General features: G+C 42.4%; 1 protein-coding gene across 2 annotated transcripts in view; it reads left to right on the plus strand.

Annotated features, from left to right (window-relative positions):
• The window catches only part of WWC2 (WW and C2 domain containing 2), a 207,582-nt gene that overhangs the window by 6,162 nt on the left and 185,189 nt on the right, over positions 1-16,231 (plus strand). The window contains exon 2 of one of the 2 annotated variants that reach the window (XM_058719943.1): positions 3,981-4,267. The exons of the other annotated variant lie outside the window; for it this stretch is intronic. Within the exon in view, the coding sequence (XP_058575926.1) occupies positions 4,266-4,267 (2 nt within the window). The 5' untranslated portion in view covers positions 3,981-4,265. The remainder of the gene's footprint in view (positions 1-3,980; positions 4,268-16,231) is intronic. 2 annotated transcript variants of the gene reach the window in all.

Consider the following 16,231-nt stretch of genomic DNA (forward strand, 5'->3'; position numbering starts at 1 on the left):
ATTCTGTCGTATGGCTACACCATACACACTGTGTTTATCCATTCGTCAGTTGATGGGCTTTTGGGTTGTTTCCCCTTGTTGGCTATTCTGAATGATGTTGCTGTGGACATTCACGCGTCGTTTTTGTATGGACGTATGTTTTCAGTTCGCTTGGGTAGATACCTAACAGTGGAACTGCTCCGTCATGTGGTAATTCTGTGTTTAACTTTTTGAGGGATCTGCCAAACCATTTTCCGGGGTGGCTGTGCCATTTCCCATTCCTACCAGCAGTGTCCAAAGATTCGAGTTTCTCCACATCCTCACCAACACTTGTTATTTTCTGTGTGTGTGTATGTGTGTGTGTGTGTGTGTGTGTGTGTGTGTGCGCGCGTGTGTTGTGAAGTATTTCTAGTGGGCATGAGGTAGTATCTTACTGTGGTTTGGATTTGCGTTTCCCTTTTCAGGGTGTTTTGATAGCCTTCATGTGACCCGAAGCTTTCCCGCCTTTCTTCTAGCCTTTTAGTCCTTCCCACTCTCCCCACCTTTTTGTGCCCTCTTGCTAATTACCTGACCAGGAAAAGTTAGGTAAGAGACATTACTTCTTTTTAGTCTCGCATCGTGCTTCCCTGTTTCCCCTTTCTGACCCCTTTGAATCATTTTATCACTGAAGTTGAAGATACAAGTTATTCAACAGTTTTTACCGTGCCAGCCAGCTAAGTGCCCTGGACTCCCCAGCTCAGGCTACTCACTGTGTAGTTTGCATAAGCACCATTTAAAAAGTGAAAGCAGGGGTGCCTGTGTGGCTCAGTCGGTTAAGTGTTGGGACTCTTGATTTCTGCTCAGGTCATGATCTCAAGGATTGGGAGATCGAGACCCGCATGGGGTTCCACACTGTCTGCTTGGGATTCTCTTTCTCCTCCTCTCTCTGACCTTCCGTGCTCAAGTGCACACACTCTGTCTTAAAAAAGGTAAAATTAAAAAAAAAAACTAAAAAAAAAAAAAAATCTTAATTTTTTTTTTTTTTAAAGTGAAAGAAAGAAGATTTGGGTAGTGTGCGTTAGATTTTCTTTAGCTATCCCTTTAATTTAGCCTAACAGTGAGGAGGAAGAGTTGAGAGGAATTAAAAGTAGAAGACAGTGACAAATCATATTAACTTTTGTCTTCATCTCAAATATGATATGTTTAAGAGGCATAGATGTGAATCATATAAATAAAGAATGATGATGTATATGTATATGTGTATAGCCAACTTATTAAAAATGATTTTGACATTTAAAAGCTTTTAGTTTAGTCCTATATGGTAAGATTCAAGTTCATTTTCATTATGTTCATTTTTTTATTTTGTAATTTTTTAAGTTTATTTATTTATTTTGAGAGAGAGAGAGAGGGAGTGCAGGAGGGGCAGAGAGAGAGGGAGAGAGAGAATCCCAAGCAGGCTCCGCACTGCCAGGGTGGAGCCCGATGCTGGGCTCGAACTCATGAACGTTGAGATCATGACATGAGCCGAAACCAACTCGAAAGCAAACGTCGGACACTTAACTGACTGAGCCACCCAGGCCCCCTATTAATTTTTCTTTTTTTAAACAGTTGGAGGAAACCTGGCAAGACTGCCTCAGCCAGGTGATCAAGGTAAATGTCAACAGTGATGGTGAGTCCTGTTGAGGTACCCTTGATACGATGTGGTGACAATGGCACTTTTTCTAGGTGGTCTTCCTCCCCCCAAACTAGCATAACCCCAATGTAATCATGAGAAAAGCACCCACCAAATCTCAGAAGAGGGACATTCTACAAAATAACTGCCCCATACTCCTTAAAACTACCGCGATCATCAGAGACCAGGAAAGCCTGAGACACTGTCACAGCTGAGAGGAGCCTCGGGAGACATGATGAGGAATGTAATATGGCATCCTGGATAGGGTCCTGGAACAGAAAAAAGACGTTAGATAAAAGCTAAGGAAATCTGAAAAAAAGTATGGATTGTAGTAATAATAATCATAACATCCTTATGGGGGAACCGAGTGTGGGATATATGGAAGTTATGCGAACTACGTTTTTTCTATAAATCTAAAACCGTTCCCCCAAAACAGTTGAATTTAAAAAGATTACAAAAAAACACACACACACACACAAAACAGTTGGAAGTGTTTTTCTTTAGTCAAAATGTAGCCGTGCTATATAATTATGGTTTTTATGGTATCCTCGAAAAGCAGGGGTGGCCAAACTATGGCCCAAGGGCCAAATCCCAGCCTGCAACCCTCTTTCCATATAACCCTCCAGCCAAGAATGGCTTTTACATCATTAAAAGGTTGTAAACAAACAGCAACAAAGAGGAAGGTGTGTCCGAAATAGTACGTGGGCCACAAAGCTTCAAACACTTACTCTGGCCCTTGACGGAAAGATTTTGCCGACCTCTGATATAAAGTGAGATGATAAAGTTTTTAAAATACTTTATATAAGCATTTCAAAGAAATATTGATCTTCTCTGATACAATGGCATGTTGTTTATCAGTCATCCTTGATCGTTCGTTTATGCCACAAGTAGCCCGGGCTCTATGCACTGTGTGCTGTAATGATGAATCACACACGGATGCTGAAGGTGAGGAGTCGCCTTGATTTTCTTATCACTTTTCTTTTAACGGAACGCAGCATGTCACGTGAAGTTTTCCAAACCCATTCTTCTCTGAAGTAGCTGGAATTGTATGCAGGGACCTGAGAAAAACAGGCAAAAATGAACTTTTGGAGATAACCATAGTTGTACCGTTTACAATTGGAAGGATAAACCTAGTGATCCGTGGTGATGGTTGGAAACACTGATTTCCCCGTGATAGACTGATGGTATTTATAAAATCACAAAGTGGGTGGTGATGATCAAGGAGAAAATAAGTCCACGTTTGACCTTGATAAAGCGGGTGCCTGTCACAGCCAAGGGTGTTCCAAAGATGCTCTGAAAGGCTAAGATTGTATTGCTCTGTGAATGAATTTTCCTGTGCTGTTAGCCCTGATGCCAATAAAGAAATCCTAGTTCTGAGAGACCCGTGGGGAAGAGCACTGAAGATGGAACCAGCTGGGCAGTTGGGCAGGATAGTGGGGTAACAGAGTTAAGCTCTGGGACCCGGTCTTTGACTCCTGTACCACTTGAGGAGTTGAGGTGGTCCCGACAGAGACTTTGAACAGAGGTGAACATCATTTACCTTACTTTGGTCTCAGTGGCAGTAGGGTTAGAAAATGTAAAGAAATGTATAGGTTATCTTTTTTTTTTTTTTTTCTTTTAGAGAGGGAGCGGGGGAAGGGCGGGGGCGGGGGGAGAGAGAGCGAGAGAGAGCGAGCGAGAGAGAGAGAGAGAGAGAGAGAGAGAGAGAGAAAGAGAAAGAGAGAATCCCAAGCAGGCTCCGTGCTGGCTCTAAACTCCTGATTAAGAGCCTGTCTTCGGGGGAGCCCGTGGAATGTGTTGTGCACGTCACTGACACGGCTCCATTCTGGGAGAAGGTAACTTCATCAAGTGGCACTGATCCTCGGTAAAGTTTAAAGTTTGGGACACAACGCGTAACCGCGGAAGAGCGGGAGAGCACGCGGTTTCAGGCAGTGTAAAACTTTGCTCTGCAGCTTCCTTAGTGGGATGTTTTTTCACAGAAGTAGATGTAAACATGGGCCTTTTTTTGTTTTCTCTTTGAAATCCTAAGCGCGAACAAACGTGTGGGATCCGTGTCGTGCGTGGCGTCCCCGGGCTGCCGGTTTTGTCGGCTGACGGGTGTAGGCCGGTTCATCTGTGGCCGGTCAGCGGTTCCGTCCACGCTGTGGGTTCCTTCCCTTTTTGCCGATCGTCCGGGTGTTTGAACTTGCTGGGGGTTTGCTTTCTCGCCTTGCTTACTTTCTCCCCTCATTGCCTCCCTTCCCCCCTTTCTGCTAAGTGGCCCAGCTCGTGACATTTCTCATAGGACCGGATGACTGTAAACCGGTATTTAACTTGGCTAGACATTAATGCCCTGGTTTGCTGTTTGCAGATCCAGACTGCGGGGCTGACTTGGATGTCTAATACTCTGTCCGCACCCCCACCGGAGGGATGCCTTTCGATGTATATAGATGCATTCTTGAGAGATTTCCTAACGTCTCGCATGTAAGGAGCATCTGTGTGTCTGCATCACTAATGTTCTCGTAAAATTGAGTTCAAGTCAGTTGAGGACGGAGACCCGCTTTGCACGTACGCCGTTCCTTTGTGCTGTCTGCTCACACTGCCGGTCCCCACGGGACGTTTAAGAACCGCAGAGCCCCGTGCCCCTATACACGAAATGTAAGTATTCGAAGGACCTTCGTCTTCTTCCAGCAGCTTCCATAATCTGTCCCCAGCCTACTCTTGACTCACTTGACCCTCTAGTCACTCACACACTCGTTGATTTATTCGTCATCTTCATCAAAGATTTGTTAAAAACACTACATGCCTACCATGTGTCTTGGGGACATGGCATGGAAGGGGAGAGGCAAGGTCTCTGCTTTCATGGATTTTACATTCTAGTTCAGGGAAGAGAAAGGATAAAGGCAGTAGTGAACGTGTTTTGATGAAAATAAACAAGGTGACACGGTAAGTGGTGTCCGTGGGAGCTGCTTTGGGCGGGGTGCTAAGGAAAGGCCTTTCTGAGGAGTGGACGTTTAACGAAGACATCAGGGTGAGAAAGAGCCATCCCTGGGAAGATCTGTGAGAAAAGTGGCCCAGGCAGAGGAGAAGGCTACGGGGAATCCCAGTCTTGTGTCATAGCTGCTGGGAGTATGTGGCCATTTAAATTAATCAAAATTCAGTAAAGTTAGAAACCTGCTTTCTCAGTCTCACTAGCCACAAGTTAAGTGCTCAGGGGCCACACGTGCAGGTCTAGGGCATTTCCATCAGGGCAGAAAGTTCTACTGGACTGCACTGTCCTGAAGAGCTAAGGAGGTTGGTACGTTCAAGGAGCTGAATGGCAGCCTGCATGACTGAGGTGTAGAGACACAGAGGGATGAGGGTCTCGTGAGAAGGAGGCGGAGAGGTGGAAAGGGGTCCGATCGGGTATGCCTTGTAGACCATCAACGCTTTCAGGGCATTTGGGAGCCGTGGAGGAGTTTTAGGTTGAATGGAGGTATGGTGTGCCTGTGTGTGTTCCTGTCTTTCCATTAAGGGCACATCGCTTTGCAAGACCTTATCCATTTTCAAAAAGAGGTCACCGCTCTGTGGAGAAGGAGTAGTGGATGTTACTGCAAGGAGGTGATCGAGGGGAGAAACCATGAGATCTTGGCTTTGGCGGTGGAGAGAGCAGTGAATGGATTGGGATGTTTTTTAGGTAAAAGTGACAGAATTGCTCATGCGTTGGCTCTGTGAGGCGTGAGGCAAGGAGAGGAACGAGGGATTTGCTGGCACACCGATGGGGAAAGGGTGGAGTACAGCCGGTTGGGATGCAGTTGGGTCGGTCATCTGGAGTAGTTCCGTTTCAGATCCGAAGGTCTGAGATGCCTGCTAAGACGTACACATAGACACCCAATAAGCAGCCGGATATAGAGTCTGGAGTTTGGAAGACAGCTCAGAGCTTGAGATAGTAAATTTGGGCGTAGATGGATAGCATTTTTAAATGGTGGGATGGGATAAGGTCCCTGGGAGAGAAGGAAAAGAAGAGGGGCCAGGACTAAGGACAGGCCTGAGGCTCAGTACAGGTCTTTTTTGTTCGTTTGTGAAGCCTTGTTCCAACGAAGATAGATGGTTTACTTATCGTCATTGGAAAATCCCTTATACGTTGCACCAGGTGAAAGATGATGGGGGCAAAGATGACGGTCATTGTGATGGCCGTCACTGAAGACTTCAGGTATGTCATCTCGGGCCCCATGAGGGTACGTACTGTGTCTGTCTTGTTCACCGTTGCATTTCAGCGCCTAGTTCTGTGGCTTCATAAATGTTTATTGAATAAATGAAACCTTTGATAGGTACCATTATTGCCCCCATTTTAGGAGGCTGAGGCTTCGCAGGTTGAGCGACTTGTCTCGGGCACAAAGCTGTTAACGTGGTGGCAGCCGAACTCATCCGTGTCTCTCTGACTTCAGAGCTGTGTGTTCGGCCATGTTCTGTCTCTGACAACCGCCAAGAAGAGCCCTCGGCCTCTTCTCTGGGGTTGGAAGTCATAACGAAGTTTCAGCACTTGGAGCTCTCCCTTAACAGCTTAGCCACATGCTGTCCGCTAATGCCTTCATCCTCGCGGCACTTGGTTTTTGCATCTGTACGGAACCAAATTGTGCGCCGTGTCGTCACCGTTCAAACTGAGCTATTCGTTTTTCAGACTTCATTTTTTATTTTCCCGAACAAGTTAGTAGGCTCTATTTGGGTTAAGTCCCGTACACTGTGGTTTAGTCAGGTCCCTCCCGGGACGGCCAGCACGTCTTGTGAGTAACCTTGCGTTGATTCTGTCACTTGTGCCTTATTCCAACGCTTTGAGTTCCTTCAGAGGCCGAGATCCCATATGCGATATATCCTCTTTATCCTTGTCTTCTGGTGCTAAAAACCCTTTGACCTTGTACCACAACCTTCTCCCAATCCAGGCTTCTGTGGGATCGTCCCTTTCGCAAGTGTGCCTTATGCTACCTGCACCCTTCCAGGTGAACCGATTAGTAAGGATAGAGAATTTTCAAAGCATAAAGCTGAATCCCAGGTCTTCCAGATTCTTTTCTAGAGCTCTCTTTCATCGGTGTAAACCCTGGTGGGTGATCCATTCATTGTCTGAGAATACCTTGGTTTTACCACGAGTGTGTACCTTACAGACTTTGACTGAAACTGCTTTTTACTTTGACTCTTGTGGTTGAGCGTAAGTCTTGGGGGGAAAGTCATCTTTTTCTGTAAATTGCTATGCCCCAGTTTGCTTTATATTGCTTGGATTTGGAGTCAAGCTCTAGTCTTCATAAATGGGAAGTGATAGAAACTGAGAGAGTGTGTGGTATATTTTTGTTTGATTTACTAATGCTGTGAAACTTACCTGGAAGGATACAAGCCCTACTAAAACGATGGTTCTTAAGGAACCTTGTAACTTGTATATTCTTTAACCTCGGCACAAGTCGCCGTACTTGTTTTGGTCTTGGTGGTAGCTAAACAATATATGGTGTATCTGCTTCTGCTTGGGAATCTAGTATTCTTACATTTCTACTTTTGACTTGGTTTGAGATCCAAGTTTGTGAATTTTAATTAAATGCTTAGATGATGCATGTGAAAAATCTTTTGTTCCTGTGTTGCTATGCGCAACGGTTGTTAAAGTTCACCTTCCCCTTTCTAAAGAAATGTAGACAAATAAATACATGAATTGTAACGCCCAAAAAAGGGTCATCATTTAGTGTTGTGACTGTTCTGCTTATAAAATAAATCGTTCCTGTGACCATAATTATCATGGCGAAGGGAAGAATGCAGTAGAAGTGAATAATCATCCGACACATTGACAAAACATTCCTAAAATACTATTCAAATGAGGAAAGACTTACGGGGCTGCAGCGAGTAGCCGAGCGTTGAGTCCTTTTAGTCGGTGCGTCTGACTGCGCTTACTGTTGTGGCTGAAAAGAAGCTGTGTGTAGAGTGGTTTGCATAGAAAAACCATGACTTGTCTGAAATCCCCCAACCTTTTTTCTTTTTTTTAAAAACCCTGCCTCGCATCCCCCCACACCACACTTTATCTCACTCTTAGAAGACTTCTTTTGTCCTGACAGTATTTGTTTCGTTGCTTTCCACCCTCCTTCCGTCTAAACTTTACTGACTCCTGGTGATTGCTTAGGCTTGCCGTTTGATTCTGTTGTGTGATTTTTGATTACACTCCTTTGTGCTGTTTAAAGTAGCAGTGTTTACCTAAATTAGTGGTGGCTGCCAAGGACTCAGGTTGGCCCATTTGAATGAAAATCGAGAGAGCGTTGCCCGATGCATTTCCCTAAACTCACCCCGCCGAGGGGCGCTAGGAATTTGGCCGGACGGGGAAGCCAGCTCCCTGGTCAGAGGCAGGAGGGCTGGGAATGGCCGGTTTAGGGACTTACAGTGATAATGTAATTCATTCTCCCGCGGGGAATACAGGACTCCGGGAAGAGACGCCCTTTGCCTCCTGCTTTCTTGCCTCCGCCCAGCCCGCTCTGGAGAACGAACCCCCCCACCCAAGTGCCAATCCTTTACACGGTTTGCAGGGAGAAAACAGGACTTTCTTCTCCCAGATTTCAGCACCTCCTGCGGAGCTCTCCACCTCGGGGAAGGGGTGTGGGTTCCTCCGCACACCAGCGTCTCTGTAGCCGCGTGCTTTGGATGTTGGGAAGCAGCGATTTCTGTCTCAAACGGAAGTCTTATTTTTAATTCTGAAAATGTAAATTGGGCTTTTGCTTTGTAGTTTTTGGTTAAGATGCCAGTTTTAAAAGCACAGGTAGAGTGTTAGCATGCTAACTCTAAAATACATTCTGGGGGCGCCTGGGTGGCTCAGTCGGTTAAGCGTCCAACTTCGGCTCAGGTCATGATCTCACAGTCCGTGAGTTTGAGCCCCGCGTCGGGCTCTGTGCTGACAGCTCAGAGCCTGGAGCCTGTTTCAGATTCTATGTCTCCCTCTCTCTCTGACCTTCCCCTGTTCATGCTCTGTCTCTCTCTGTCTCATGCTCTGTCCCTCTTATCTCAAAAATAAATAAAAGTTAAAAAAAAATTAAAAAAAAATACATTCTGGGAGAAGAGTCGGAATTTAAAATGAGCATGTAGTATTTGGGATGGGTGTTCATTCACCCAAACCCTGCCTCTTGTGTACGAAGTTCATTTCCTTTCCACTCTTGTCAATTCTTGTTCCAAGGGCCATCTTTAAGTGCTTTATTGTGATATTCACCCACGGTGTTAATTATAGAGTTCCTAAGCAATCTGTCCAAAGAACTTGAATTTGTTTATTGATGGGTTTTTCAAGAAAGTCACAGTGGAAAGTCACATTTCTGGATGGAAATCATCTAGACATCTGGTTTTATCAAGGTATCAGAGGTGACGTCCTGGCGGTGGAGATGAAAAGTTACCTTTGCAAGTATGGAAAAGATGTTTTTACTCCTTTAAGATGAACTCCTTCTAAGTTAACTAATAATTTCAGGATTAGAAAAAAAAGCAGGTAAGCTGGTTTTCCTTTTGTGGCCTTGAAGAGTGAAATGAAGAATCACTTCGTTGGAAAACCAGTTATTTTAGAATTTTTAAGGTCACGAGGTCAGTTGTTTGAAAATGGGTGTGTGTGTGTGTGTGTGTGTGTGTGTGTGTGTGTACATTTCATTGAAAAACACCTTTATTTATGTTGAACAGTCATGGCACATAGAAATGAAATACTGTGAACTGATAAAGACGTATAGGTGCCGAGATAACAATGAGAAATCTCTGCTGTGGTCCCATCTGAGTTAAAGCATGAACGCACTCCTCCACACTCCTGCATTCTGATACTTGTCGACTGGAATGGTTTTGAGCAAGGAAGCTTTATTAGCAGCTACTTCGGGGGAGGAAGACTGCGATTGGGATAAAAACTTGGATTTTCTATGATCACTTCTGGGCCACATTTATTATTATGTACATAACTTCTCACTTATTGAAACAAAGCTCCTCTTTACAGAGAAGAAAAAGCCCAAGTATTTTATAACTAAAGAGTGTTAAAATCATAATATCCCTAAATTTCCATTAATTAATATTGTATAATTTTCACCCCTCTGAATTTTGCAGGAAATTCTCTAAGCTCCTCTGGGATAAGATGGATGGAATAAATAAAACACATTTATTAATTTGTGAATGTCATTTATTGTTCTTAAAACTACCATTGTGGAGGAAAACAATGAGATTGTTGATACGTGTGATTCTTGCTGATGATTGTTTCCCAAAGATAGAAGTAGAAAGATGTCTATAATCTGTTGGTTGTCTGTGGAGAGAACATTTCTAATATCTACATATTTTAGTTTTGCCAGGTAAAATGGTTTAAGTATTATGCAGTTGCCTGGTTTAGTTCGAAAATTAATTTAAAAAGTTACATTTAAAAAAAATAAAAATAAAAATAAAAAGTTACATTTTATTCAGTGTGTATCATCTACACATGAAATATCTTCCTTCTCTTTGAGTGAGGACTGTTCTAGGGGAGTGGACAAACCGTGGCCTGGAGGTCAGATCCCGCCCACATTTGGTTTTTTAATGGCCTGTGACCTAATCGAGGGTTTTACATTTTTCAGTGGTTGAAAAAAAATCAAACGAAGAGGATTTTGTGACGTGAAAATTATATAAAATTAAAACTTTTGTGTCCATAATTCAGTTTTATTGGAACATAGCTACACTCATCCGTGGACATGTTGTCTACTTTTAGACTATAAAGGCAGAGTTGAATAGTGAGACAGAGACTCCTTGCCCCCAAAGGCTGACTTACCTGTTATCGGTCCTTTTTAACAAAAAGTTTGCTCAGCCCTCAAATAAGATAATACTAAAAGAAAAAAGTAGGAATGCATTTCTTTGTGGAAAACTATTGATGACAGTGAGTCTTCTTGATAAATCGTTTACCCTAATTTGGCCTCACTACATAGCATGTGTACTGGATCTATGGCTGTGTGTGTGTGTGTGTGTGTGTGTGTGTGTGTGTAAACCAACTCACCTCCTTTGCTTCTCTTTGCTAACTTTTTCTTACTTGACTTAAATTTCATTTTGCTAGGCTATGTTTTTATAAGCCGCCATCAATAGAATTGGTAACCATAATAGCATTCCAGTTAGTTTTTGAGGGCCTTTAATGTGCCAGAAGTATGGTAGGTGTGTTAAATGTATCATCAATTATCATAGCTTTTTAAAAAAGTTGTCAGAAAACACATAAAATTTACCGTCTTAACCTTTTTTAGCATATAGTGCGGTAGTGCTAACAACACGCACATTGCTGTTGTGTCACAGATCTTTCGAACCTTTTCATCTTGCAAAACGGAGACGGTATCCCCTGAATAGCTCCTCTTTCGCCCTCCCCCGCTGCCGACAACCACCACTGGCAGTTTCTGAGCGTTTGACTTAGCTTCCTCGTGGAAGTGGAATCACGGAGTACTTTCCTTTCTGTAACTGGTGTATTTCACTTAGCATAACGTCCTCAAGGTTCATTCATTCATGTTGTTGCACGTGACAAGATTTCTTTCTTTTCTAGGGCCGCATAATATCCCGTAACTTGTATATACCATATTTTCTGTTTCCATTCATCTGGTGATGGACATGTATTTATTTAAATTTATTATTATTATTTTTTAATCTTTATTTTTGAGAGAGTGAGAGACAGAGACAGAGTTGAGAGCAGGGGAGGAACAGAGAGAGAGGGAGACACAGAATCCGAGGCAGGCTCCAGGCTCTGAGCTGTCAGCACAGAGCCCGACATGGGGCCCTGAACCCACAAACCGCGAGATCATGACCTGAGCTGAAATCCGACACTCAACTGACTGAGCCACCCAGGCTCCCCTTACTTTCTTTTTTTTTTTTTTTTTTTTGGTGATGGACCTTTAGGTTGATTCCATCTCTTGGCTGTTGTGAATAATGTTGCCATGAGCATAGCTGTGCACATATCTCTTTGCGATCCTGTTTTTAATTTTTTTGGATACATACCCGAAGTGGGACTGCTGGGTCATATGGTAATTCTATTTTTATTTTTTTAAAGAAATTCCATCGTGTTTTCCATAGAGGCTGCACCACTGTACGTTCTCACCAATAGTACAAAAGGGTTCCAATTTCTTCACATCCTGGGGCTCCTGGGTGGCTCAGTCGGTTAAGTGTCTGACTCTTGGTTTTGGCTCAGGTCACGGGGTCGTGTTTCCTGAGTTCAAGCCCTGCATTGGGCTCCGTGCTGACAGTGCAGAGCCTGCTTGGGATTCTCTCTCTCCCCCCTCCCTGCCCCTCCCCTGCTTGCTGTCTCAGTCTGTCTCGAAATGAATAAATACACTTAAAATTTTTTTAAATTTCTTCACATCCTTACCAAATAACATCCTTGTTATTTGCTGTTTCTTGTTTGTTTTGATTTTTGTTTAGTCGCTATCCTCATGGGTGTGAGGCGATACCTCATTGCGGTCGTGGTGTGCATGACTGCTGATGGTGAGCATCTTTTCATATGCTTCTAGATCATTTGTATATCTTCTTTGGAGAAATGTCTATTCAAGTCTTTCGCCCATTTTAAAATTGGGTCGTTTGTGTTGTTTTTGAGTTGAGCAAGTTCTTTGTATATATCAGATATTATCCTCTTATCACATATATGGTTTGTAAATATTTTCTTCCAGTTCATGGATTGCCTTTTTACTCTATTGCTCGTTTCCTTTGTTGTGCAGACCTCTGAAGTTTGATGTAATCATACATGTCTATTTGTGCTGTTGCCTGTGCTTTTAGTGTTGTAACCAATAAATCATTGTCAAATCCAATATCATGAATCTTTTCACTATCTTATATGAGGTTTAGTTTCTGGTCATGTCTTTAATCCACTTTAAGTTAGTTTTTGCATATGGTGTAAGCTAAGGATCCAAGTTCATTCCTTTGCATGTGGATGTCCAGTTTTCCCATCATCGTTTGTTGAAGAGACTACCCTTTTCCCGTTGTGTAGCCTTGGCACCCTTATTGAAGATCCTTTGACCATACGCACAAGGATTTATTTCTGGGCTTTGTTTTCTGTTCCTTTGGTCTATACGTCTGTTTTTTATATCAGCACTTTTAGCAGGATAGGTAATATCCCCCTATAGCTAAGAAAACAGGTTTAACTAGAAGATAAGGAGCGAGAATTTGACCACAGGCTTTGAATTTATACAGTACAGTAAGCTAGTTTGGCACTCTTCAGAAATCAAAAGGTCATTAGTACGTATCCAAAACAAGAAATATCTGAAGATGTAACGTGTTTCACTTTTAGATACGATTATATGTGTATATAAGTATATATGCATGTTTCCTGTCTCTCTTGCTAAATTATAAATTGACTGAAGGTTGCAATGAAGATTTTTTGGTATGTTTCCCAGCACAGCATATATCACCTGCTGGGAAGTAGAGGTTGGTATACACTTGTATGAATTGACCTAGATGACATAATAATGATCTTACATTTGTAGTGTTTACTATGAGCTAGGCACTCTCCTAGGCTCTCCACATGCCTTATCTCATTTAATTCTTACCAAAACACCTTGAGGTAGATAGGTTCACAGTCTTCGGTGTTAGCCTTCTGACTTCGTTTGCTTCTTTTTTTTTATATGCAAAATTTATACGCAAAATTCCATCACCTGCCCTGTCTTTGCTCTCTCTCCTAGGCTCTGCAGTTCCACTGTTGTTATGGTTCTGTCTTTAGGGGGTAAGTGAAATCCTCTTTCCCCATCCTAGTAAGAGGTGGAAGATGCCTCATTACTTTAGCAAGTCAGGATCAGTTAGCAATTTTTTCCCTTTATTTTTCAATTTTTCTCATGTTTTGAATAGGTAGTTACATGTTACACAGTTCAAGAGCAAAAAGATAGTGAAAAGTCAACCTCCTTCCCACCCCTCTCGGTGCCCCATTTCTCTCTCCAAAGGGAGACCTCAATTACCAGTTTCTTGTGTATTCTTCCAGAGATATTCTTTGCATAAGCCTATGTGGGCACATGTATGGTTCTCCGAATATCTTAGCTTTTTATTTTTTGATACAATTGTACTGCCGCTCCATGTTTTCCTCTTAGTAGGTCTTGGAGGTTGTTCCATGCTGTTGCATATAACCTGCCTCTTAACACTCTATTTTGTGGGTGTACTGAACCTTTTTGAACCATCGCTTCATTGACGGACGTTTAAGTTTCTCCCAGGTTTTGTTTTTCTATTACAACAGTGCTTCACTGACACTAATGTGTGTTAAGTTTCTTTAATGCAAGTGAATTTCTAGGAGTGAAAAGGCTGGGTCATCGGATTTGCATTTACAATTTTGATAGGTTGCTGTCCTTTGAGGTACCCGGTTCTGCTCCCGGCAACTTTCTAATTAGTGACTTTTCCCCACACCTTTGCCAACCATTATGTTTCAAAACATTTGGTATTTTTTACTGATAAGAGAGATGCAAATTAAAATGACAGTGAAATAGCATTTTCCACCTTTATGAGTGAGATAGAACATTATGTCACTTACTTAAAAGCCATTTATTTCTCCTCTTTTGTGAACCAAGTCTTTATATTCTTTTTTTTTTTTAAAGGATTTTATTTTTAAGTAATCTCTATACCCAATTGGGGCTTGAACTTACAACCCTAAAATCAAGAGTTGCATACTCCACCGACTGGGCTAGCCAGGCACCCCAAGTCTTCATATTCTTTCTTTCTTTATTTATTTTTTTGCTATTACTGATTTGTAGACTTTATTTTATATTAGGAAATTGTGAAATCAGTGGGCAAAAATAGATGATTCAAGAAAGGGTGCTGGCCTAATAGGCCATCCATATCAAAAAATCCAATTCAGATTCCTGTGCTTTCCATACACAAAAATTTGTAGATTTATCAACGTGGAAAAACCGATTTTAAGCTACTAGAAAATTAGGTAGATGCATGTCTGTGTGACTCAGTAGCAGGGGTTAAGAAGTCCAGACTGTTTAAGAAAAGGTTCATACATCTGACTACAGAAAAAACTTGACATGGCAAAAGTTACAAATTTAAAAGACAAAAGGGTAGGAGGGACAGGGTTGCATCTAACCATAGAAAGTTAGTATTTAAAAAAATTTTTTTTTAACATTTATTTTTGAGAGAGAGAGAGAGAGAGAGAGAGAGAGAGACAGAGCACAAGCAGGGGAGGGGCAGAGAGAGAGAGAGGGAGACACAGAATCCGAAGCAGGGCAGGCTCCAGGCTCCGAGCTGTCAGCACAGTGCCTGACACGGGGTTTGAACCCACAAACTGTGAGATCATGGCCTGAGGCGAAGTCAGATGCTCAACTGACTGAACCACCCAGACGCCCCAAATGTATGGAGAAATCTCGATCTCACTAGTAATAAGCGAAACACAGAGTAAAACTCCCAACGAACTACCATCTCATTTTCATCAGATTCACTAAAGTTAATAAGTCAAGATAACATCAGATATGGAGAGGATGTGGGACTTAGGAGCTTTTATCACTGCTGACAGAAATGTGAGCTGGGGCGCCTGGGTGGCTCAGTCGGTTGAGCGTTGGACTTCAGCTCAGGTCACGATCTCACGGTTGATGAGTTCGAGCCCCGCGTCGGGCTCTGCGCTGACCGCTCAGAGCCTGGAGCCTGCTTCGGATTCTGCGTCTCCCTCTCTCTCTGCTCCTCTCCCGCTCCCGCTCTGTCTTTGTCTCTCTCTCTCTCTCTCTCAAATAAACAAACATTAAAAAAAAAAAAAAAAAAAAGAAACGTGAGCCGATAATATCACTAAGGGGAGCAGTTGGCAACGTATGTCTGCTTAAACATTTGTACTCCTCTAAGTCCAGGGTTCCATTTGCATGCCCTAGAGGAGGGCATATGTACAAGTGAGCTCATTGTAGCATGATTTGAAAAAGCAGAAAGTTGGCAACAATCCAAATGTCCATCAATAGGGGATTGTAATGAACAACTTTTATGGTTTAGTTATGTAATAGAATGCTATACAGCAGTTAAAATAAATGAGCTAGACTCTTCTTACATATATCAACATAGATAAATCTTGATGACAGTGTTTAGAGAAAAAAGCAAGTTTCAGAAGTGTATATTCATGTAAATTTTTTAAAAAACCCACAAAACTAGAGTTTATAGCATTTGTGGATACATATGTGTGCGGTCAAGACGTAAAAACAAATGATCCACCCTGACATAAGGAAAGTAATTGCCTGGGAAGGGAAGGGTATGTGAGGGTCTGTCCTCAAAGAGATTCATATTCTTGGGGTGCGTGGGTGGCTCAGTCGGTTGAGCATCTGACTTTGGCTCAGGTCATGATCTCGCTGTTCATGAGTTTGAGCCCCTTTGCCGACAGCTGACTCAGAGCCTGGTGCCCGCTCCGGATTCTGTGTCTCCCTCTCTCTCTGTGCCTCCCACACTTGTGCTCTGTCTCTCTCTGTCTCTCAAAAATAAATAAATGTCAAAATATATATATATATATATATATATATATATATATATATATATATATTAAAAAAGAGTTATTCATATTCTTTGTGTGTTTAAATCTTCGTTCCTTAAATCTTGGTATTGTACACATAGATGTTCATTTGTCTCTGTATTCTTTGATACACTTTAAATATACATTTTGAATCTTGCCACACGCCTTTTCACTGTGTAGAGATACTTTGTGTTTTAAGCTAATAACATAGTGAA

This window comes from Neofelis nebulosa, chromosome 3, assembly GCF_028018385.1.
Source record: "Neofelis nebulosa isolate mNeoNeb1 chromosome 3, mNeoNeb1.pri, whole genome shotgun sequence".
NCBI lineage: Eukaryota > Metazoa > Chordata > Mammalia > Carnivora > Felidae > Neofelis > Neofelis nebulosa.